Source organism: Rana temporaria, chromosome 6, assembly GCF_905171775.1.
Source record: "Rana temporaria chromosome 6, aRanTem1.1, whole genome shotgun sequence".
NCBI lineage: Eukaryota > Metazoa > Chordata > Amphibia > Anura > Ranidae > Rana > Rana temporaria.
Window position 1 is genome coordinate 10,749,407 of NC_053494.1, and position 24,309 is coordinate 10,773,715.

Genomic DNA, 24,309 nt, shown 5'->3' on the forward strand with positions numbered 1-24,309 from the left:
TAGGCCTAAACCTTACTGTCCCTCTGCAAAAGTATAAAGGCTGCCCGCCGTTCCATGATAATGGGGGAAAGGGCAGGCAGCAGGAAACATATCGGCTTATGCCCCGTACACGCGATCGGAAATTCCGACAAGAAAAGTCCGATGTGAGCTTTTGGTCGGAATTTCCGACAAGACAAGTCCGATGTGAGCTTTTGGTCGGAAATTCCGACTGTGTGTAGGCTCCATCGGACTTTTGCTGTCGGAATTTCCGCCAACAAAAGATTGAGAGCTGGTTCAGACGGAAAAATTTTCAATCGGAAATTCCGATCAACTGTAGCAATTCCGACGCACAAAATTCCAAGTACATGCTCGGCTTTTCTCAGCTCGTCGTAGTGTTGTACGTCACAGCGTTCCTGGCGGTCGAAAGTTCAGAGAACTTTTGTGTGACCGTGTGTAGCTTGAGCAGAATTCCGTTGGAAAAACCATCCAAGGTTTTTCCGACGGAATTTCCACTCATGTGTATGGGGCATTAGAATCCTATAGCCATAGGCTTGCCTACCTTCTTCAATTCTTCATAGAAAGGCCTTCCCTGGCCTGGTGAAGAAAACACAAGTAGGGATGGCAATTTCCGGGTACTACCATGAAAAAAAGGAAGTCAGAGGCCTATACACCACCTTGTCCCTATGGCCACCAGCACAGACACTGGTCCTTCAGATCTCTGCAGTAATCTACAGACTTTACCTCTGTGCAGAAGCTTCCTTTAAAAAAGCTGGTCACTGATGCTCCCTGTTCTAAGTGCTGTGTAAATTGTTGGTGCTATATAAATACCTGTGATTTTTATTATACAACATTTATTTTGCGCCAACAGTTTGCGCAGCGCTTTACAATGTTAAATATAGCGACAACCAGGATTGCACAGGCTTGGCAGCCTTTTGACCTTGTCATCTTTAAAACAACTCCTTTGTAAACTTTCAAGTTGAATTTCTCAACTGTGATTGCAGCTACAGAGGTCAATGAGGACTTGATAAACGTATCATTTAAATATAAAAATGCATGGTGTGTACTTTTCCCATTGCTACTGTACAGAATCACTTGTATTTACCACATACAGTCATCAGAATGCAATATTTTTTTTATATAGTGGGCCTTTAAGACACCAGTGCGTCAAGGTCAAAGTGCAGTCTGTTAGGTTCCATGAAGTTTGCCCCTTTTTTGGAAAGGTCTCTAGGACAGAGGTCCACCCCAATAAGTGCAGTGGGTGGCATTATCTGGAGAGATCTACAGTATAAGATTTGTCCCTGAGTTAGCAGTAGTAAACGCCTTGTTATTTATTCACATTAGACTCCATTCACCAAGCTACATTGCATGCATTGTTTGATGTAATCACTGTTCTTTCCAGCTCTTGGTGGCTCTCACTGCTGAAAATAATCATAATTTTGGCAAGTAGCAGTTGTATTAGCTTGGTGAACTCAGCTTTTTTCCCGATATTTTTTTATAACAACCGTTTTTTAGTCTTTCTAGGTTGGTTTTTCCAAGGACCGAACAAGGTGTTGGTCATTTTCCATCAGAATGCCGTAGAATTCTTCCTCTGCTCCCTTTGATTTGACCATATCTAGCAAAACTCTGTTTTTTTCTATTTTCACGTCTTTACTTCTAATTAATTGCTCTTCATGCTCCGTAATAATTCCTTTTTCATTAAGAGACAACAGTATAGGCTCAAGAAGTCCCAATCTGTTGCAGAGATTTTTATAGTTTTTTTGTAGAAAAGTCCTGGCATTTTCTAGAAAATAAAGTGTAGACAGATTACAACATTACTAAAGCTTGAGTATACGTTTATAGTTGTAGCTGCGAGACATAAAGAGGTCACAAAGCACTAGACTCTATTCCGGTAGTTCTGGATAGAGCGGGGAAGGATTTGAATCTTTGTTAGGATTTTACTCTTGTCTGGATGGAACTGATGCCAGCAGAAATGAAGAGAGGGGAAAACAGGATCTAACCCTTCCCCTCTTTACGGAAAAAGTAATTCATTCCACCGGCATAGGAATTGGGAAGAAATATCCCCAATGAGAATATAAACTTATTTATACAAAGTTGGGACCTCCATGTTTTAATATTTGTTGTTCATTTTAAATAGTGTAGGGGATAATTAAAAGCCCTGCCAGATTTTGATCTGATATCTTCAGGGAAAGGATTTGTTTCATCACTTAGGCTGGGTTCACACCAGTCCGGTGCAAATTCCCGCTCCGTTCTCTGTGCGAAGAGAAGAAGCAGCTGTTTCCCCCAGCCTCTCACCTTATTAGGCTTTTTAGTCTTAGTCTTATTTTGACTCTTTACGGTTCCAGGTGGTGGTCGCTTCAGCACCCAATTGTAAATATAGTCATTTCTACAGAAATGTGTGCGTTGGGAATATTGCATTGGAAGTGGGAGGAATAGTGCCCCATCCTTGATGTCAGTGGGAGGGATTGTACCCCATCATTGGTGTCATTGGAAGGTATTCTATCTCTATTGGTGTCAGTGTGGGGAATTATGCCCCATTATTGATATCAGTGGATGAAAATAGTGCACCGGGCTGCCATTTGTAGACCACTGCTCTAGCTGAATGTGAAGATGGAAAAATGTGAGTAACAAAAGTATCAGTTAATAGATTTATTTAAGTGTTTTGATTATTTCTGTCTGTTCTACGGTTCATAGTAATGGACTATAGATTCAACAAAACATGAATTTTGCATGTGTGTGCACATTAAATATCTACTGTTTATTGATAGGTCAGTTATCTGCGTGTGGTCAAAACAGGCCAAACACATATCAGTGTTAAATGCTGGCTGTAAAGTTCTACTGTATTTCTTAACCTATATAGGAGGCAATAATATCTATTGCACAGGTGTCAAACACAAGGCCTGCGGGCCGAATCAGGCCCTCCAGGCCATTTAATGTGGCCCTTGCACCTGCAGGAGAGCTCCAGCCCTCCTATGGTCCTACTCCAGACCCTTACTTTCTGCTTTCAAGCAATGCATCCATCTTCTTCCCAGCAGCAGCATAAGAAAAGGGGGGTGCACTGTGATGTAAGGAAGAGTGTGGGACTCAACTTCTGATGGTGGGGGGGCTCTTGACATCTAATGTAAGGGGAGGGGATGCGCTGGACATCTAATCTTACGGATACAACCGGCCCTTTTGAGGGCCATCATAATGCTGATGCGGCCCACAATGAAATTGAGTTTGACACTCCTGATCTATTGTGTAGAGAATAAGGCTGACCATAGATCATGCAATTTTCTTTCCTTAGACCATGGGTTGAAGAAAAGTAAATTGCTTAATTCCCCACTCAATAGAGTGAGTGTTAATGGGGTGGAACCCCTCCTACTCACTATTGTACTCTGACAGTCGCTTGCAGTGATCGTGTGAAATAGAAAAACCCAACAGGTCTTCTTGTACTGAAGTCGATCGATAGATTGACTTCAATACAACCAGCTTTAGATAGTTAGATCCATCTATCTGTCGTGTAAAGCAGGGATCTCCAAACTTTCCAAATAAATGGCCAGTTTACTGTCCTTCAGGCTTTAGGGGGGCTGGACTGTGCCCAGCGGGAGTAGAAAATGTCCTAGAGTCACTGGAAGGAATAGTGTCCCATCATTGGTGTCAGTAGGAGGAATAGTGACCCATCATTGGTGTCAGTGGGAGGAATAGTGACCCATCATTGGTGTGAGTGGGAGGAATAGAGACCCATCATTGGTGTCAGTGGGAGGAATAGTGACCCATCATTGGTGTCAGTGGGAGGAATAGTGACCCATCATTGGTGTCAGTGGGAGGAATAGTGACCCATCATTGGTGTCAGTGGGAGGAATAGTGCTCCATCATTGGTGTCAGTGGGAGGAATAGTGACCCATCATTGGTGTCAGTGGGAGGAATAGTGACCCATCATTGGTGTCAGTGGGAGGAATAGTGACCCATCATTGGTGTCAGTGGGAGGAATAGTGACCCATCATTGGTGTCAGTGGGAGGAATAGTGACCCATCATTGGTGTCAGTGGGAGGAATAGTGACCAATCATTGGTGTCAGTGGGAGGAATAGTGACCCATCATTGGTGTCAGTGGGAGGAATAGTGACCAATCATTGGTGTCAGTGGGAGGAATAGTGCTCCGTTGTCAGTGGCAGGAACTATACCCCAATGTTGCTGACAGTGGGGGGAATAATGCCCAAAGGGCTGGATAAAAGCAAGCAAAGGGCCGCATTTGGCCCCCGGGTCACAGTTTGGAGACTAGTGGTGTAAAGTTTACAGACACTAGATGGTAGCTGTCACCTAGAAAAGTGAAAGGAATACCCCTCTTAGACAGGTGTCACATTGGAAGATTTAACCTTTCCTCCTATTCTGGTCACAACTCTAAAATTTGGGATTTCACTTTTTTTTTTTCTTAGTGACAATAATCACCAGGAAAAATAGAGGGGTGAATCAATGACAACAATAACAGACAGCAATAACAAATTGGCAGAGGGTCTAACCCTTCACTGCTTTGTCCAAGAAAAAAAGTTTTGCATTTCCGTAGATTAAAGGCTTTACCAAATGCAACATACCTGAAGAAGATGGAGAATTGCTGGTTGATGGAGTCCCAGTTATTCCATGTAGATCTTCTAAAAATTCATTTGAAAAAAAATATATATATATTTTATAATCTGAAAGAATGGTAAAATGTCTGCCCACAATGCTTTCTTCTCTAGATGTAATATCTATCTATCTGCACACAATTGAGCCACCAAACTAGCTCTTATGAACGATTCTTTTGAACCCTAAGGAACCCTCAAAATAATTTTCAGGTTCTCTGGGAATCCTTACCATAATTGATTATACCTACAGCTCATGGTAATGTTAGTGTGATCAGTCAAGTTGAAGTTGAAGATGGTTTTAAATAAAATAATAAGTAATCTGGTGTACCTAGCATATTTGACAACGAAGGTTGCTAATTTTGTTACAAACTCCCTACAACTCCCAATATTTTCTTCAATATTTTTGAATCAAACTTTCCAAATAAAGGGCCAGGCTTTAGGCTCCATTCACATCTAGGCGGACGAAATCGCGGCGTTTTGTCCCGCGAATTGCGGAGGCAAATAGCGCCGTTTTGTACCGCGATTTGCGGCAACAAAACGCCGCGACTGTCCGCCTAGATGTGCCCCTAGGATGTGCCCCTCTATGGAGATGGTTCCCGAAAGCCGCCTGAAAAAAAGGTCCGGGACCTTTTTTCAGGCGGCAGGCAGCAGGCGTACGGCGTTCGGCGTGGAGATGTGAACCATCTCCATAGAGGGCAATGTGTTTCCAGCCCTCTGGCGGCAGCGGCGTCACACTACAGGCGACAAAACGCCTAGGTGTGAATGGGGACTTAGGGGGGCTTGACTGTGCCCAGCGGGAGTAGAAAATGTCCTGGAGTTACTGGAAGTAAACAGTATACCCTCTTTGGTGTCAGTGGGAGGAATAGTGACCCATCATTGGTGTCAGTGGGAGGAATAGTGACTTATCATTGGTGTCAGTGGGAGGAATAGTGACCCATCATTGGTGTCAGTGGGAGGAATAGTGACCCATCATTGGTGTCAGTGGGAGGAATAGTGACCCATCATTGGTGTCAGTGGGAGGAATAGTGACCCATCATTGGTGTCAGTGGGAGGAATAGTGACCCATCATTGGTGTCAGTGGGAGGAATAGTGACCCATCATTGGTGTCAGTGGGAGGAATAGTGACCCATCATTGGTGTCAGTGGGAGGAATAGTGCTCCGTTGTCATTGGCAGGAACTATACCCCAATGTTGCTGACAGTGGGGGGAATAATGCCCAAAGGGCTGGATAAAAGCAAGCAAAGGGCCGCATTTGGCCCCCGGGTCACAGTTTGGAGACTAGTGGTGTAAAGTTTACAGACACTAGATGGTAGCTGTCACCTAGAAAAGTGAAGGGAATACCCCTCTTAGACAGGTGTCACATTGGAAGATGTATAGGTAGATTTACAAAGAGTTAGGCCGGCTTATCAGTAGATAAGCCGACCTAACTCTGAATCTACGCCGGCGTTTGTTTAAGCGTATGCTCAAACAGAGATACACTTAAACAAAGCTAAAATAGGCCGGCTTGTGCCGTTCTATCTTAGCTTGCAATGTTTCTGATGGCCGCTAGATGGCGCTTCCATTGAGGCCGGCGTAGATTATGTAAATGAGGGGATACGCCGATTCACGAACGTACGCTAGGCCTACGCCGTCGAATTACGTTGTTTCCGTAAGGCCTTAGACGGCCTAAAGTTATTCCACCTATGAGGTGGAATAACAATGTTAAAGTATGGCTGCCGTTCCCGCCGCGAGGTTCGAAATGTTTGCGTCGTTTGCGTAAGTCGTCCGCGAATCGGGAGTTACGTCGCTTACGTCCACGTCGAAATCAATAGGCCCGTACGGCCTACTTAGCCGCAATGCGCACTGGGAAATGTAGTCGCCCGGCGCATGCGCAGTGTCAAAAAACATCAGAAAACGTGAGGTCAAGCCTCATTTCCATACAACACGCCCCCCTCCAAGCAATTTTAATTTGGCGCCCTTACACCCGCTCGTTTTAGGCTACGCCGCCGTAGATTAGCAGGCAAGTAGATTGTGAATCACTACTAGCCTAACTAATTTACGGCGGTGTAGCCTAAACAGGCTAGGCTAGGCCGCCCTAAAGTTAGGCCAATGTGTGTGAATCTACCTATGTCTCTCTCCACTTTGGCTGGATTCACACCTATGCAGTTTTAGTGCTTTTTGCACTACAGAACGTGTTCCATAGGAAACCATGGTAAATGGACTGTAGTGCAAATCTGCAAAATGCAAAAAGCACTAAAACTGCATAGGTGTGAATCCAGCCTAATTCTGGTCACAACTCCAAAATTTGGTATTTCCCTCTCTTTTTTTCTCAGTGACAATAATCACCATGAAAAATAGAGGGGTGAATCAATGACAACAATAACAGACAGCAATAACAAATTGGCAGAGGGTCTAACCCTTCGCTGCTTTGTCCAAGAAAAAAGGTTTTGCCTTTCCGTAGATTAAAGGCTTTACCAAATGCAACATACCTGAAGAAGATGGAGAATTGCTGGTTGATGGAGTCCCAGTTATTTCATATAGATCTTCTAAAAATTAATTTGGAAAAAAATAAAATAAACATATTTTATAATCTGAAAGAATGGTAAAATGTCTGCCCACAATGCTTTCTTCTCTAGATGTAATATCTATCTATCTATCTGCGCTCAATTGAGCCACCAAACTAGCTCTTATGAACGATTTTTATACAATCATGATTGGCTTTGGGTGAACTCACATATTTTGTGCCTATGACAGCCTTTCTCAACCTTTTGAACCCTAAGGAACCCTCAAAATAATTTTCAGGTTCTCTGGGAATCCTTACCATAATTGATTATACCTACAGCTCATGGTAATGTTAGTGTGATCAGTCAAGTTGAAGTTGAAGATGGTTTTAAATAAAATAATAAGTAATCTGGTGTACCTAGCATATTTGACAACAAAGGTTGCTAATTTTGTTACAAACTCCCTAGATGAAACAGAAATCCACCATTGTTTACTGTTCATGGAACTCCTAACAACCTCAGGGGGAACCCTAGGATTCCACTAAATCCCGGTGTTCTGCCGATAAAGGTCTTCCCGGCGGATAATGACCCCCCCCTGAACTGCAACCGAGCCGCCGAAAATAGCCGAAGATGAACACCTGTGAGTCAGCTGTACACGGCGCCTGTGCAGTGACCACAACATTGTGCCAGACGCTGCCGCACGCTCCCGTGCTCGTGCTACTCTGCAAGGGACGGGTGTATTACTGTTATATGGTGTAAGGCAGGGGTCAAGTCCTGGGGAAAAAAGTATGGGAACTCCCACCCAAGATCCACTCCCCCACCAAAAAATTTAAAAATACGCTCATATGCATAATTACTAAACCACATGTTTTAATTACTAGAAGCAAGTTCTTTCTAAATCCCGCGATAACTCGCGGCAGACCTCCGCAATGTCTCTTGGGAACAATGACAAAAGCTCCCAGGAGACATTGCGGCATCAAGGAAGTGACGGAATACCCGCACACTACCCGATGAATCCATATACAGGAAGCGCCCAGTAACATAAAGGATTACTAAGGTTCGCCTGTCCCTGACAGTGACTCGAGCTGGGCATCACCGCTTAGTGAAGGATTGGCTCGGGCGGCTCGGCTGCTCTTGGCTGCTCCAGTCCTGCAAAGGGAACTGCGTTCCTGCTGTGAAAAAAGTGCAGGGACTCCGTTCCCATGCGTTCCCGCAGGACTTGAGCCCTGGTGTAAGGGGCGGATGGCTACAGAAGAGGCCGAATTTTGAATTGATGGGCAGAGCTGATAACTTGGGGGTGGTTTTGCCCATCAACATTGAAAAACCCGTCCTTCATTTGTTTAAACACGCCCCGCAAAGACGTGTATTTTATTGCTAAAACCACCCCCAAGTTATCAGCTCTGCCTATCAATTTAAAATTTGGCCTCTTCTGTAGCCATCCGCCCCTTACACCATATAACAGTAATACACCCGCCCCTTGCAGAGTAGCACGAGCGACATACAGTTCCACTATCATGTCATTTGATTATAGTTTGATTTTTCCCTAAGTTTGGCCTTATTGCACTTTTCTCTTCTACCGCTAGGTGGCCAGGTATCTGGTGGTACTAGACATGAGAAGGGCAATGCAGGGTCAGGTAATGGGTATATGTGGTATCTCAGCCAATGGGCAGGGGTTCTCTTGAATCCCTTGGCCTGCTGGGAGAACATGTATGTTTTTTGAAAGTTGTTGGGGGGGGGGGGGGATTTGCTACCATGGGACGGGCGGGCATTACACTTGGTAGGGGAGGGGGGTGCCGTGTCCTACCTCCTCCTCCAGTGCTGCCTCCACTGGCTCCTCATCCTGTGCGGGAAAATGACCTCTATCGCGGGACGGCGGGAAAAAAGTGTCTATGCGGGAAAGTCCCACAGAGTCCATGTGGGTTGGGAGGTATGACAGTGTTCTGTGCCACCTGGACGGCTATCTGGGTGGACGTGTGTCGTATTGCCCGGGCTGCTAGGCTGGAGATTGGGCCTATCCCAGGCACAGCATTCCTTTACATGCAGATATGTAGCCAGATTCAGGTTCAGTTACGCCGGCGTATCATTAGATACGCCGTCGTAACTTCGAATCTGCGCCGTTGTATATTTAAGCGTATTCTCAAATTGAGATACGCTTAAATGTTGCTAAGATACGACCGCCTGCGCCGTCGTATCTTAGCTGTCTATTTACGCTGGGCACTAGGGGCGTGTACGCTGATTTACGCCTAGAATGCGTAAATCAGCGAGATAAGCCTATTCACGAACGTACGCCCGGCCGTCGCTGTAAAGATACGCCATTTACGTAAGGTCGTTTTCAGGCGTAAAGATAAACCACCAAAAAGATGGCGCAGCCAATGTTAAGTATGGACGTCGGAACCGCGTCAAATTTAAAAAATGTTACGTCGTTTGCGTAAGTCGTCCGTGAATATGGCTGGCCGTAATTTACGTACACGTCGAAAGCAATGAGTCTTTGCGGCGTAATTTGGAGCATGCGCACTGGGTTACGTCCACGGACGGCGAATGCGCCGTTCGTTAAAAAACGTCATTTACGTGGGGTCATGCTTTATTTACATAAAACACGCCCACCTCTTCACAATTTGAATTAGGCGCGCTTACGCCGGCACATTTATGCTACGCCGCCGTAAATTCGGGCGCAAGTTCTTTGTGAATACAGCACTTGCCTCTCTAACTTACGGCGGTGTAGCGTATATGAGATGCGCTACGCCTGCCTAACGTTAGGCATGTGTACCTGAATCTGGCTAAAGGTGTCTTGCTGGATGCGTTTCCCATGGCTGTTCTACTGTTGAAGTCTCGGAGTCTGCCAGTTGAACTTGCAACTACTTAAGGGTGCCCTGGCCCTAACCCTCTTTCCCTCAAAAAGTTTGTTAAGAGAAATAAACTCTCTTTTGCATTCAAAAAGTGTCTGGCACCCAATAACGTTAGCTAAATTTCACCCACCATGCCTCACAACCCACCATATACAGAAGGATGTCAGCTGTGTCTGGCCCTGGAAGTTCTCATTAGATGGAAAGAGGGCTGGGACCTTGCTACAAATATAATAATTAGTCTTACCTTCATTCAACACACAGCTCCAGATATCTTCTTTTTCGCCCTTTTCAGAGATATGCAACTTTACTGTAGTGCACTTTTCAGGTACCTGGACTGTAGCATACGGATATTGTTCTGTGGCTGAGTACAGGCAGTGCAGTTCCTGAAATGATGAGGATATTCAAATTATACATAATAAAGTATAATGATAGACTGCTGTCTATTTTAACGCATAATAAAAAGGTAGACATCATACAGGATTCCTACAAGCTGCTGTCAAGAATACCTGTATTAGACAGGTATCTGCTCCCCTCCCCCCTGAAAGGTGCCAATGGTGACACCGGATTCTCCTTCCATAGACTTCAATGGTATTCCCTTCTAAGGTCGGGTTTGCTGAATTTTTGACCACGGTTACGAATTATGATTATACTGTTTTATACATATTTGAAACCACGCTGGTTAGCATTTTACCTCGTTTTCTAATTTTACTCCTTCTGATCCTCTTATAGTGTATGTGATGTCCTTATTAACAAACTTGATGTATGAATTTTTGTCAATCCACCGAAATCCCAAGCGAGTTTCCTTTGTCTCTATAACCTGGTTGAGAGTACAACAAGGATTATTTATCAAGTTAGGAAAGCATAGTTATATCATAAATGTAATTATTATCCCTTAAAACCACTTAGAGTAGAATATTGGCCCCCATAGTTGATAGAAAGGATCCTATATACCAGTGGTCTCCAAACGGCAGCCCGGGGGCCCGATGCGGCCCTTTGCTTGATTTTACCTGGCCCTTGGGGCACTATGTCATTCACTGACACTAACAAAGGGGCACAGTTCTTCCCAATGACACCAACAATGGGGCCCAATGACACCAATAATGGGTTAGGGTTAGGGTTAGACCACAGCTATATACCAGTGGTCTCCAAACTGCGGCCCGGGGGCCCGATGCGGCCCTTTGCTTGATTTTATCTGGCCCTTTGGGCACTATGTCATTCACTGACACTAACAAAGGGGCACAGTTCTTCCCAATGACACCAACAATGGGGCCCAATGACACCAATGATGGGGGACCATTCAATCCAATGACACCAACATGGGGTACAATTACTCCCAATGACACCAAAGATGAAGCACAATTCCACTCAATGACACCAAAGATGGGGGCACAATTCTTCCCAAGGACACCAACGATGGGGCCCAATAACACCAATATTGATGGGGGACCATTTCTTCCAATGACACCAACATAGGGCACAATTCCTCCCATTGACACCAAAGATGGGGCACAATTCCTCCCAATGGCATCAACAATAGAGCCCAATGACACCAGTGATGGGGCACAATTCCTACCAAAGACACCAACAGAGAGGCATAATTCCTGTCACTGACACAAAAGATGGGGCATTGTTCACACCAACTGATGCTGGTACTTTTTCTACTCCCGATGGCCACAGTCCGGCCCCCCTAAAGTTTTAAGGAGAGTAAACTGGCCCTTTGTATAATAAGTTTGGAGACCCCTGCTATATACCCTTCAAGATAAGATGGACCTGTTAAATCACAAGTGGGAGGCTTGGAAGACCCATATGCAGGGGCGGACTGACAACTCATGGGGCCCCCGGGCAATATGAGATTATGGGGCGCCCAGGCAATATGAGATTATGGGGCCACACAGTATATACACACACACATACAGTATACATACACACAATATATACACACAGTATACAGACACACAATATATACACACAGTATACATACACACACTGAAAAGGTACTGGAGAGGCGGGGCAGCTATAATCTTAAGATTTCTTTTAAAAACAGATTTTTACATACTCTGCCTGGTTTTACTGAGGCTGGCAACCCTAATGGGGCCCCCTAGTGGCATGGGGCCCTCAGGCAGTGCCCGAGTGACCAAATGGTCAGTCTGCCCCTGCCCATAGGCATATCCTGTTACCCTGAAATGATATAGTACTTGCTTGTGTGAGTTGAAGGAACAATGCCATTGGGTATGTGTTTGACCCTCAATATACATATATCTGTACGACTGTCGATTCATTTGCCCCGGAGATTCTCTGTATGGTTCTGAATTGTGGTTTATTTTTTGGTTTAAACCTATATTTGTGACATATACTCCTTTTTGTATTCTGTCATGATAATATAGTATTTTATATACTTTAATAAAAAGTTTGTAAACAAAAAAAAGAATATTGGCCCCCATAAAAAAAAAGAACACCTATTTTCTCTATATAAATCTGAATTAGACACAGACAGCACTGCTATAGGACATACAAGGACCCATGATCCCTCTAATGCAGTGGTTCTCAACCCGGGGGTCGGAACCCCCTCGGGGGTCAAATGATAATTTGCCAGGGGTCACCGAATCCTGGGCTATTCCTGAAGCCCGCATCACTCTCCCAGCCTTTTTGCGGCCACCCAGCAGGGCTGTCCCTGGAGCCCTGCGGCCACCCACTCAGCCTCTTTGCAGGCATGGCTGGGGGGCAGAGACTAGAGGTCAGCTGACTGGTGAGGAATGTGAAGTGGGAGGGGCTCGAGGAGACCCCATCTCCTGATTTAGGCATAGGTGTCACTGCTGCGAGACATCACAAAGTCGGAGACACAGTGAGTGTTATTATAGTTGCCATTAAAAGGACACAGGGAGCGCTAAATGTCTGTGGTTTAGGCACAAATTACTTGTCTTGCCTTGGGTGCTGACAACCCACGCTATAAAAATAATTTTACTGTTAGGGGTCCCCACAATTTGGGAAATTTTATCAAGGGGTCACGGCACTAGAAGGTTGAGAACCACTTCTCTAATGTCTTCTACCACATTAGTTAAACAATATTTATTCTTCATATGTCAAACAAAATGAACCACAGAAATTAAATTAATTATTCAATTAAGCCAAATCTTTTATTTAAATTATCCATGCCCAGTGGCATACCTATCCTCTCTAGCACCCGGAGCCGGCCAAAATAGGGGATAGATTATGGCATTTTTATAATTTTTTTTTTTTTTTTACTAGTAATGGCAGCGATCTGCGATTTAGTACTGCGATATTGCGACAGACAAATCTGACACTTTTGACACCTTTTTGGGACCAGTGACATTTATACAGCGATCAGTGCTATAAAAATGCACTGATTACTGCATGGGTGCTCAACCTGTGCCCCTCCAGCTGATGCAGAACTACAAGTCCCATCATGCCTCTGACTACGGGAGTCCTGCTTGTAACTGTCAGCCTTGCAATGCCTCATGGGACTTGTAGTTCCGCACCAGCTGGAGGGCCACAGGTTAAGCACCCATGGATTACTGTAAAAATGTCACTGGCAAGGAAGGGGTCATAGGCGTGCGCACAGGGTGTGCCAGGTGTGCCCAGGCACACCCTAATCACCCTGTGCAGCACAAATTCCCCCTAATGCCCTATCTCCTCCCCTTCTCCCTACAGCCCTTCTGGCTTCCCTCCTCTCCTCTTCCGCTGGCTGTTGCTGTGGGGATGTTTTAAAATAAGTGGGTGAAGGGGCCGGTAAGTATGTAATTTCCTTCCCTTTCTGAATGAAGATCGCGAGTGATCGGTAGTGTGTATTTGAGCCTTTGGGTGCACACCCTAATGCAATAGGCTATGGAAGGGGTTAACACTAGGGGGCGATCAAGGGGTTAACTGTGTTCCCTAGGTGTGTTCTAAATGTTGTGGGGATGGGACTCACTAGGGTGGGAGACCGATCAGTGTTCATACTTAGTATGAACACACGATCTGTCTCCTCTCCCCTTACAGAACCCGGGATTTGTGTGTTTACACACACAGATCCCGGTTCTCGCTCTGTCATGAGCAATCGCGGGTGTCCGGCGGTCATCGCACCCGCCGGGCACTCGCTTCAGCTTCGGGGACACGCTGCGGGCGCGCACACCTCCTACAGCGTATTAAAGAGCCGACGTACAGCTACGACGGCTCGCCCAGGGGAGCCATCCTGCCGCAGTATAACTGCGGTGGCTGATCGGGAACCGGTTAATAAACAACCACTCACCTGTCTCACGGTCCAGCGGTGCACTCACCCCGCGCTGTGTTGTTCCCTTGTTCTCCCTCAGCGGCGCCGAAATCTATGGGCACCCGACTGTGACGGCTTGCTGCTTCAAATTCCGACACCTGCTCCCCCTCCTCCCCAAAAGCTCAGTTTCACAAACAGGAGTCGGGGAGGAGGCCTCAAAGCGAAAGTTCCACTTTTGGGTAGAACTCCGCTTTAAGGCATCCCCCAAGCCTGTAAATGTAAAAGTTCCATGTTTTTTCCATGTTGCCCTCGAAGCCCCCATCAAAAAGGACCCCCTCTAATTTTTGTTCCATTTAATTTTGTAGCAGACTTACCTTTTTTACTTCGCGTTTAGACATGGGCACCAAGTAGACATGGATCGAGAAACCATTTGTAACTTGTTTGCAGTATATCAGAACCGTTCCACGTGATTGCGCTTGCTTTCTTTTACGCGTCTGTGAATTTTCTATAAGGACTCCAACTGATGTATAAGTAGCGCCTTCAAGGACCACATGGGAGGATTCCACTTTACTCGGTGATACCAAGTTGAACTTTCCATCTTCAAAATAGGCGCATTTAAGGTATGGCTTGTTTATTTCAAACTCTGTACATGATTGGGAAATGACAGTAAATAAACTTTATTAGATCTTCCATTAATGCAGATATAATTATCAGGAGTAAAAAAGGTTATAGAATATGTTACACTAACATTTCATATTTCTAATTTGTGTCTGTGTTACCATGTACTTGTACTAAAAAGTATCCTGTTCTCTTTGTATAGTGGTGATCCTGCCAGTCCCTCTACTTTCCTATTTCAAACTGACCACACTAGATATGAAAGCACATCAGTGCTTCAGCATGGTCAGTTTTATTCTTTGCATTCTACAACCTGCTTGTATGGCAGTGGGCTGACACACTCCTCCTGCTCAACTCTTCACTGGGAAGATCAGTGTGCTGCTGTTTCACTGCCTCCTGCTGACATGCCCCCTGGGCAACTTGTCAGGCCTCGTACACACGACCGTTTTCCTCAACAGAATCCATCAAGAAACTTGGTTGCAGAGCTTTTTTGCCGAGGAAAATGGTTGTGTGTATGTTTTTCATCGAGGAACTCGACGAGAAAAACAAGTTCTCTTTTTCCTCGTCGGGAGTCTCAATTTCCTCGTCGTGTTCCTCGTCGGGCTGGTTTACGACGAGAAACATGTTTGTGTGTATGCTTAGAAACCCGCGCATGCTCAGAATAAAGTATGAGACGGGAGCACGCCTTCGGTAAAAGTGGCGTTTGTAATGGAGATAGCACATTCGTCACGCTGTAACAGACTGAAAAGCGCGAATCGTCTCTCACCAAACTTTTACTAACACGCAGTAACATGAGATTAGCAAAAGCTGCCCCAAGGGTGGCGCCAGTGGAATCAAACTTCCCCTTTATATGTTGTACGTCACCGCGTTTGAGAACGACGAGATTTTGTCTTAACAGTGTGTACGCAAATAAAGCTAGACAAGATTCTCGTCAAGCCTAACAAGAACCTCGTCGAGGAAAACGACGTTTCTTTTACGACGAGATTCTCGGTCGTGTGTATGAGGCCTTACTCATTTATCACGTTTAGCAAATTGTAATTCTAACTTACCTTTGGGAGACAACAAATGAGGTAGGTACACTGCTGATATTTCATGAGGTGCTGATGTATTTAATTTGAACAGACGGCTCATAATCTCATATTTGTTTTTGTAAGTATCCGACAGAAGATGATCCCAATTCCTAACCATTGTAAAGTCAATGACCAGTGGAGAGTTCACCAACAATTGAAGTTTGCTCTTGCTGCACTGTAATAGACAAGCAGATTTTGCATCCAACCTAGAGAAAGAAAAAATGCCACGGAACATTGGTTAAGGCCCCCCAAATTTTTGTATCTTTATTAAGTTATTAATAGTTCAGGTCACAGTTCTTATCATTATACATGTATGCAGAATATTTTAGACAGCATCCGAGTTCCATCAGTTTCTATCTGCACTTAGTACAACTGGGCTAAACCTTCTGTTTCGGTGTTGTAGATTTCATCAGACACTATAGGCGCTATGGGTTTGATTTAATAAAAGCAAATAGAGGGCTAGATTCAGAGACGTTTACGCCGGCGTATCAGTAGATACACCAGCGTAACTCTGAATCTACGCCGTTGTAAATTTAAGCGTATTCTGGAAACCAGATACGCTTAAATTAGGCTAAGATACGAGCGGCTTAAGTCTCCTACGCCGTCGTATCTTAGGGTGCATATTTACGCTGGCCGCTAGGTGGCGCTTCCGTTGTTTTCTGCGTCGAATATGCAAATGAGCAAGATACGCCGATTCACGAACGTACGTGCGCCCGTCGCAATTAGTTACGCCGTTTACGTAAGAGATACGCCGGCGTAAAGATAAAGCTGCTCCCTAGGTGGCGCAGCCCATGCAAGGTATGGACGTCGGAACAGGCCTATCTTTTTACGTTGTTTGCGTAAGTCGTACTCGAATAGGGCTGTGCGTAAGTTACGTCACGTCGTAGGCAGTGTTCGACGTATCTTAGGCATTCTATTCGACGCATGCGCACTGGGATTCTTTCACGAACGGCGCATGCGCCGTTCGTAAAAAACTTCAATCACGTCGGGTCACCAGTCATTAACATAAAACACGCCCCCCTGTTCCACATTTGAATTAGGCGCGCTTAGGCCGGCCCATTTACGCTATGCCGCCGTAACTTAGGAGGCAAGTGCTTTGTGAATACAGCACTTGCCTCTCTAACTTACGGCGGCGTAGCGTATATGCCATACGCTACGCCTGCCTAACGTTGCGCCCGCCTACATGAATCTGGCTAAGAATGTGCCCTTTGTAAAGTGAAGTTGCACCCTGCAAGTGCAGTTGCTCCAGAGCTTAGTAAATGAGACAAAGCTTCACTTTGCAAAAAAACACCCAATCACATGCAAGGAAATTAAAACTTAAACACAGATTTCTTGTTTTACAGATGATTGGATGATGGAAGTCAGCAGAGCTTCTGCTCATTTACGTATCTCTGGAGGAACTGCACTTTGCACAGTCTATTTGCCTTTAGTAAATAAACCCCCGTGCCTGTAATGAATTAAAAATGTGCTCAATTTCAAAAATTTCTAATTCAAAGCAATGTGGATAGAACCTGCATATATAAAACATTTTCTTCGCAGGTATAATGGAAGAGGAGATACAGGCAACCATCCAGACATTTCCCAATAACAACTCCCAGCTGAATAGTAATAGTAGACAGATTAGAAAAGCTTGGGCTAGATTCAGCATTGAATTACGCCGGCGTATCTATTGATACGCCGCGTAAATTCAAAGCTGCGCCGGCGTATTTTCTTTCTGTATTCAGAAAGCAAGATACGCCGACATTAGCCTAAGATCCGACTGGTGTAAGTCTCTTACACCGTCGTATCTTAGGGTGCATACTTACGCTGGCCGCTAGGTGGCGCTTCCGTTGTTTTCGGCATAGAATATGCAAATGACTTAGATACGCCGATTCACAAACATACGTGCGCCCGGCAGAATTTTTTTACGTCGTTTGCGTAAGGCTTTTCCGGCGTAACGTTGCTCCTGCTTCTATGAGGCGCACGCAATGTTAAGTATGGACGTCGGTCCCGCGTTGAATTTTGAATTTTTTACATTGTTTGCGTAAGTTGTTCGCGAATAGGGCTGGACGTAATTTACGTTCACGTCGAAACCAATACGTCCTTGCGGCGTACTTTGGAACAATGCACACTGGGATATGTACACGGACGGCGCATGCGCCGTTCGTAAAAAAACGTCAATCACGTCGGGTCACCACCCATTTACATAAAACACGCCCCCCTCATACTCATTTGAATTAGGCGCGCTTACGCCGGCCCCATTTACGCTACGCCGCCGTAACTTAGAAGGCAAGTGCTTTGTGAATACAGTACTTGCCTCTCTGATTTACGGCGGCGTAGCATAAATACGATACGCTACGCCGCCGTAACCAATGCGCCGCCCTACCTGAATCTAGCCCCTTGTCTTGATAAGACTCTTCCTCTTCACTCACCTCTTTTTACCAAGTGAGAAGGTCAGAAATCTTATTAGGTTGTAGACTGCTCAGCAGCATGTAGCAGATAGCTAAGAGGATGGTCAGATAACACACATGAATGGCTGTCCTCAAAAGCCTAAAAGATCTAAATGCTTTGTGATCATTATCCTTACCTGTAAGTCCCTTCAGTTATGACAGGGTCCATTTTCACTACCGTAGAATCTTGATGCTTCAGGTAAGGGAGAAGAGGAAAATTTGTGTTAACACCAAGAAAATGAATGTAACTAAAATGTAAGTCTAAGGCCCCATACACACGATAGAATCCATCCGCTGAAAAATCCCAGCGAATGGGTTTCAGCGGATAGATCCTATGGTGTGTACACGCCAGCGGATCTGTTTCCGCGGATATTTATCCCCTGGGATGGATTTCCAGCGGATAAATATTTGATGACATGCTTTCAAATCTATCCGCTGGAATCCATCCCAACGGATGGATCCGCTGGTCTGTACAGACTCACCGGATCCATCCGTCCGAAGGGATCCCCCGCATGCGTCGTAATGATTAGACGCATGCGTGGAATTCCTTATATGACAGCGTCGCGCACGTCGCCGCGTCATAATCGCGGCGACGGCGCGACACGTCATCGCCAGAGGATTTCGGCGCGGATTTCGATTCGATGGTGAGTACACTCCATCGCATGGAAATCTGCGCAAATCCTCGAGAGGATTTATCCGCGGATACGGTCCGCTGGACCGTATCCGCGGATAAATCCTCTCGTGTGTATGGGGCCTAAGGCCCCGTACACACGACCAAACATGTCTGCTGAAACTGGTCCGCGGACCAGTTTCAGCAGACATGTTTGGCCGTGTGTAGGCCCGAGCGGACCATTTTCGGGCGGATCAGACAGGTTTCCAGCGGACAACTGTTTCCTGGACTTGCTTTAAAACAGTCCGCCCGGACATGTACGGTCGTCTGTACAGACCTACCGTACATGTCCGGCCGCCCGCCATCCCTCGCATGCGTCGAATGACTTTGACGCATGCATGGAAGCATTTAAAAGGCAGGCCCGCCCACGTCGCCGCGTCATTGTCGCGGCGACACCGCGTCATCGACGCGGCGACACCGCGGACACGCCCCGCGTATTGTTTACGCGCGGACTTCTGTTCGATGGTGTGTACAGCCATCGAACAGAAGTCCCCGGGCAGACATGTCCGATGAAAACGGTCCGCGGACCGGTTTCATCGGACATGTCTGCTCGCGAGTACAAGGCCTAACATTTGATGAATGCAAGGAGGTAATTTATTTTTAAACCTTGAGCCCTGGTTCACACTGGTGCGTTTTGACATGTGATTTGGCATGTCAAAACTGCAGTATTTGCCGCAAAATTGCCAGAAATTGCCCCGTCCTAAACCTGCACAGATGTCTCTGTAATCGCGGCCGAAATCATCGGGACTGACAAGCGGGAGTGAAATCGTGCGAGTTCAGCTGAACTTGCACCGCTTGACTCCCGCAGCCCAGCGTGAACATGGGCTAAAGTCTAATGCCGCGTACACACAGTCGTTTTTCGGCATGAAAAAAAAATGAAATTTTTAAAAACGTCATTTAAAATCATTTAGCCGGATTCATAGAGAGTTACGCCACCAAAAGAAAGCTCTATATGTGGGGAAAAAATGATAAAAGTGTCATTTGGGTACAGCGTTGCATGACCGAAGTGTGACAGCGCTGAAAGCTGAAAAATGGCTTGGGCAAGAAGGGGGTGAAAGTGCCCGGTATTGAGGTGGTTAATCTTTGTGAATATGACAGCCTGGTCTGGTTTTGTGAGGATGTAATCACGCATTTTAGTTGCATACAAAATAAAAAATATTCCCAAATTTCCTCTATTACCTTATGCACAGCGTCCTTTACATTTGTCTGGTCGGTGTGTCCATTACAAGATTCATCCTCTGAAATGTCATCTTGAACAGAATTACCATTTAAGCCTAAAATATAGTATGGTAAAAATTGACAAAAAGTTAGATCAAAGAGTTTTTTTTAATAACAATTTATGAATAGCTAGCATATTATTAATGACAACAAAACTAGAGCCGTTACAGTTTGCACAAATATCCATGCAATTCCTAAGTAATGGAACACTAAACAGCACAGTAAATACAAAGGGAGTACACTCCGCTCTTCACAGCCCACCACACTGCAATTCACTGTAATGTAGCAGGGGCGCTATGCAACACTCACACCTCACAACTTTCTGAGATGGGAATAAGGGACACCTATCAGCCTGCATACTTATGCAGGCATAGGACACACCCCTTGCCACGCCCCCTTAAAGGAGAAGTGTACAAAAAACAAGATTGGTTAACTACTTGCCGACCTGCCGCCGTCGTTTTACGGCGGCAGTTTGGCTCCCCTGCCCGAGAGCCCGTAGCTCTACGTCGGCTCTCGCGCTGGCCACTAGGGGCGCGTGCACAGCCCCCGCTCGCCCCCGACTCCCGTGCGTGTGCCCGGCGCCGGGCACACGCGATCGCTCGTTACGGAGTGGGGACCAGGAGCTGTGTGTGTAAGCACACAGCTCCCGGTCCTGTCAGGGGGAGAAATGCTGATTTTCTGTTCATACAATGTATGAACAGAAGATCGGTCATTTTCCCTAGTGAGGCCACCCCCCCTACAGTTAGAACACACCCAGGGAACATACTTAACCCCTTCCCCTCCCCCCTAGTGTTAATGTAAAAATGAACAGAATCACATTAAGGCAAACTGAATTGCAATTCAGTTTGCCTTAATGTGATTCTGTTCATTTTTACATTGGGACTTTTTATCATCAGAGTTTCCATTCCTTGGTTTCTTTGGATTGTTTTATGTACATTGCTATTTATAACATCTATTAGCATTTGATCATATATCTTTGGACGTATATTCCTGGGATATTTATTTGTGATACATATCCATTTTCACTTGAGTGTGAAGTACCCTGGTGGTACCATTTGGTATCACACTTACTTTGATTTTTTTTTAGTATTTCAATTTTTCTTGCACATTATTTCATATTTACACGTATTGGTCTAGTGCAATTTTATATATTCTTATACCTGCTCCTTAATTGGGGCACCTGATTTGAATACCTTGATCACATATTTGGTTTCACTCCAGATATTATTCAGCGCTGCACTTTTTTCTTTTTCGTTTCTGCATACAACGTCCATTGTTGGTGCTGGCTGCTATAATCCCACATCTGTTTTTAAGTTTAGCGCAACTTTTTCTTTATTTTCTATTGGTAGATAATGGGCAGCACAGTGGTGCAGTGAGTAGCACTTTCGCCTAGCAGCAAAAGGGTCGCTGGTTCGAATCCCGACCACGGCACCCATCTGCCTGGAGTTTGCATGTTCTCCCTGTGCCTGTGTGGGTTTTCTCCGGGTACTCCGGTTTCCTCCCACACTCCAAAGACATGCTGGTAGGTAAATTAGATCCTGTCCAAAAAATTGGCACAGTATATATATGTATGACTGTGTGTCCGAAGCGTGTTGAGATCCTACGGGGTAAAATGACCGCACCAGCCAAGCAGACTCTGGCTGGAAAAAGCGCCCAGAGGCGATTCAGTTCGCATGTGTAGCGCTATACAATTCATTCATTCATAATTTTTTTTTTTAACTGTATCATCCACCTGTGCTATATAGTGCTGATGGATGAACCTCCTGCTGTTCTATCAGAATGCCGCTACCCATCAGAATATGCAAAGTGATGTCGTGGCCATCTTGGTACACCCGCACTCGTCCGTACGAATTCAACATCCAAGATGGCCACTATGTCACTTCGGTTGCGTATTCTGATGGGTAGCGGCTTTCTGATAGAACATTAGCCCTGCCAGCTGTCAAAATACCCAAATGGTAGCTGATCGGATGCAGCTGCTGCTTGGCCAACAATTTTCTTCCCAGTTCCTTTGATATTTAGTCAGTTTAGTCAGTTCCTTTGATATTTTAGTCAAGAGGCGGGAGGTGGCCAACAGGGCATTCACTAAAAAAATGTGGATTGGTACTGGCAAAAAGTCGCATAGTGTATGGCCAGCTTTAGCCCCTGCACATTGATCTTCCTCAAGCTCAGGCCCGTCGCTACAGGACAGGCAAACAAACAATTGCTTGGGGCCCCTGAGCTGGCCTGGGGCCCCCAACTTCCCCTTCCCAGGCTGTAACTTGGCCATGCTCCTCCTCCTGCCTCCTGGAGTCCTGTCAGTCTGGCCGGGTACCACACGTGGTACATGAGATTCAGTTTCCTGTTCCCGGCCGGACTAACAGAAAGTGCACACTGTGTGCTCACTTCCTTTCAGTCCAGCTGGGAACACAGGAAACTGAATCTCCTGTACCGCACAGTACCCGGCCCGGGCACTATCTGATAGGGGACTGGGGACCCATAATGATAGAACACCGGACTGACAGGAGGAAGAGGAGCTTAGCCACGCTACAGCGGCTGTCTACAGGGAAAAAGGGGAGGTGAGAATAGAGAAACATAGGGACTAGGGGGGGGGGAGTAAGAACATGGGTGTAAAAAATTTGTGAAGCGCTAATGTAGGCTTTGCGTGCGGGAGGGGTGCTTGGGGGCCCCCTATTTTGCTTGGGGCCCCCAAATTCCTTCAAACGGCCCTGCTCAAGTTTCCATCCTGCAAGCAAAACATGAGAACAGTTATTATTTTCCTTACCTGTTTGGCATATATCTGAGTCCCATCTTTGTAGGATGTCTAGTGGGTCTCGGTCATCCATGTTACAAAACTCTTCAATGGACTGTATCCTCATGGACAGTTGTTGGTCCTCTTCCTTCAACTCATTGATTTGTTTTGATTGTATGGCTTGTACCGCCTGGTCTTTTTGGCATAAGGTGTGCTTTTGTATCTGCTGATTGAGACACTTAATCTTGGGACTGACCCGCTCTTGTAAAGCGGCCCTTTCCTTCTCTTTGCCCTCCTGTCTGCTCAGTTCCCCGATCTTTCCTTTGGTGTCCTCTCTCTTAGAGATCAAATTCTCCAGAACTTTTTGCATTTTTTCTTTTTTCTTCTTAGAAGCCTCTTCCAGTGACTCCACGCCGTGTCCTTTGTGGTCCCCAAACGCTAAGCAGTCAGCACAGATGCACATACCATCCCCCGTGCAATAATAATCGAGGAATCTGCCATGTGCACGGCATTTTCTCTTTTCCAAGGAATGAGGATCGATTAAACGGTGTGTCTCGTGTTCTGCTAGGTGTTTGCTACACACAGATCCTATACACTGCAAACATGTTTTAAGAGCCGGTAATGAACAGGTCATACAAAGTACCGTAGGGTTTTCCCGCGCAGACCGCTCACGCTCCACCCTGCCACTGAGCTCTCCGTTCACCTGTAGGGAAGGTCTTGAAGAAAACCTTTTCCCGCACGTAGGACATGTATAAAATCCAACTTCATCTTGATCCTTCAGCACTATTTCCATACAGCCCCGGCAGAAGCTGTGTCCACATTTCAGAGTGACGGGATCGGTGTAAATCTTTTGGCAGAGAGAGCGGCATAGCTCAGCGTGCAGCTCTGCAGACGCCATGGGGAGGAACTAGAAAGTGGCGGGAACAATTTCTTGCTCTACATTTCTCATTAACTCTTACAGCAACAGTTCAGTCGTGTAGCACTTCCGTAATCGTTTGGCAGTATGTAATTCCTAAAAACAATGGGCTAGATTCAGCATTGATTTACGCCGGCGTATCCATAGATACGCCGTGTAAATTCAAAGCTGCGCCGGCGTATCTTCTTTCTGTATTCAGAAAGCAAGATACGCCGGAATTAGCCTAAGATCCGACTGGCGTAAGTCTCTTACGCCGTCGTATCTTAGTTGCATATTTACGCTGGCCGCTAGGTGGCACTTCCGTTGATTTCAGCGTAGAATATGCAAATGAGCTGGATACGTCATTTGCGTAAGGCTTTTTCCGGCGTAACGTTGCTCCTGCTATATGAAGAGCAACCGATGTTAAGTATGGACGTCGGGCCAGCGTCGAATTTTGCTTTCCTTTACGTCGTTTGCGTAAGTCGTTCGCGAATAGGGCTTTGCGTAAATTACGTCCACGTCGAAAGCATTGACGGTTTGCGGCAGAATTTCGAGCATGCGCACTGGGATTCTT

The 24,309-nt window shown here is 45.7% G+C and overlaps 1 protein-coding gene across 1 annotated transcript; it reads right to left on the reverse strand.

The window, feature by feature from the left end:
• Positions 1 to 436: 436 nt before the first annotated feature.
• Positions 437 to 23,747, reverse strand: LOC120943061 (NACHT, LRR and PYD domains-containing protein 1b allele 5-like). The gene is made up of 10 exons (XM_040356135.1): positions 22,874 to 23,747; positions 20,074 to 20,168; positions 18,362 to 18,417; positions 15,775 to 16,001; positions 14,485 to 14,753; positions 10,595 to 10,720; positions 10,148 to 10,286; positions 7,046 to 7,102; positions 4,549 to 4,605; positions 437 to 1,759 (listed from the first exon to the last, which is right to left on the reverse strand). Exons 1-10 carry the CDS (start codon positions 23,736 to 23,738, stop codon positions 1,497 to 1,499), a joined length of 2,154 nt encoding a protein of 717 aa, XP_040212069.1. The 5' UTR covers positions 23,739 to 23,747; the 3' UTR covers positions 437 to 1,496.
• Positions 23,748 to 24,309: the final 562 nt, after the last annotated feature.

Excerpts from the sequence above, each read along its gene's own strand:
- LOC120943061 (XM_040356135.1), bottom strand. The coding sequence starts at position 23,738 with ATGGCGTCTGCAGAGCTGCACGCTGAGCTATGCCGCTCTCTCTGCCAA. Across the intron at positions 10,287-10,594 it reads GAGTAAAATTAGAAAACGAG|GAACTGCACTGCCTGTACTC; the intron begins GTAAAATGCTAA and ends TCATCATTTCAG. Across the intron at positions 7,103-10,147 it reads GAGCTGTGTGTTGAATGAAG|AAGATCTATATGAAATAACT; the intron begins GTAAGACTAATT and ends ATTAATTTTTAG.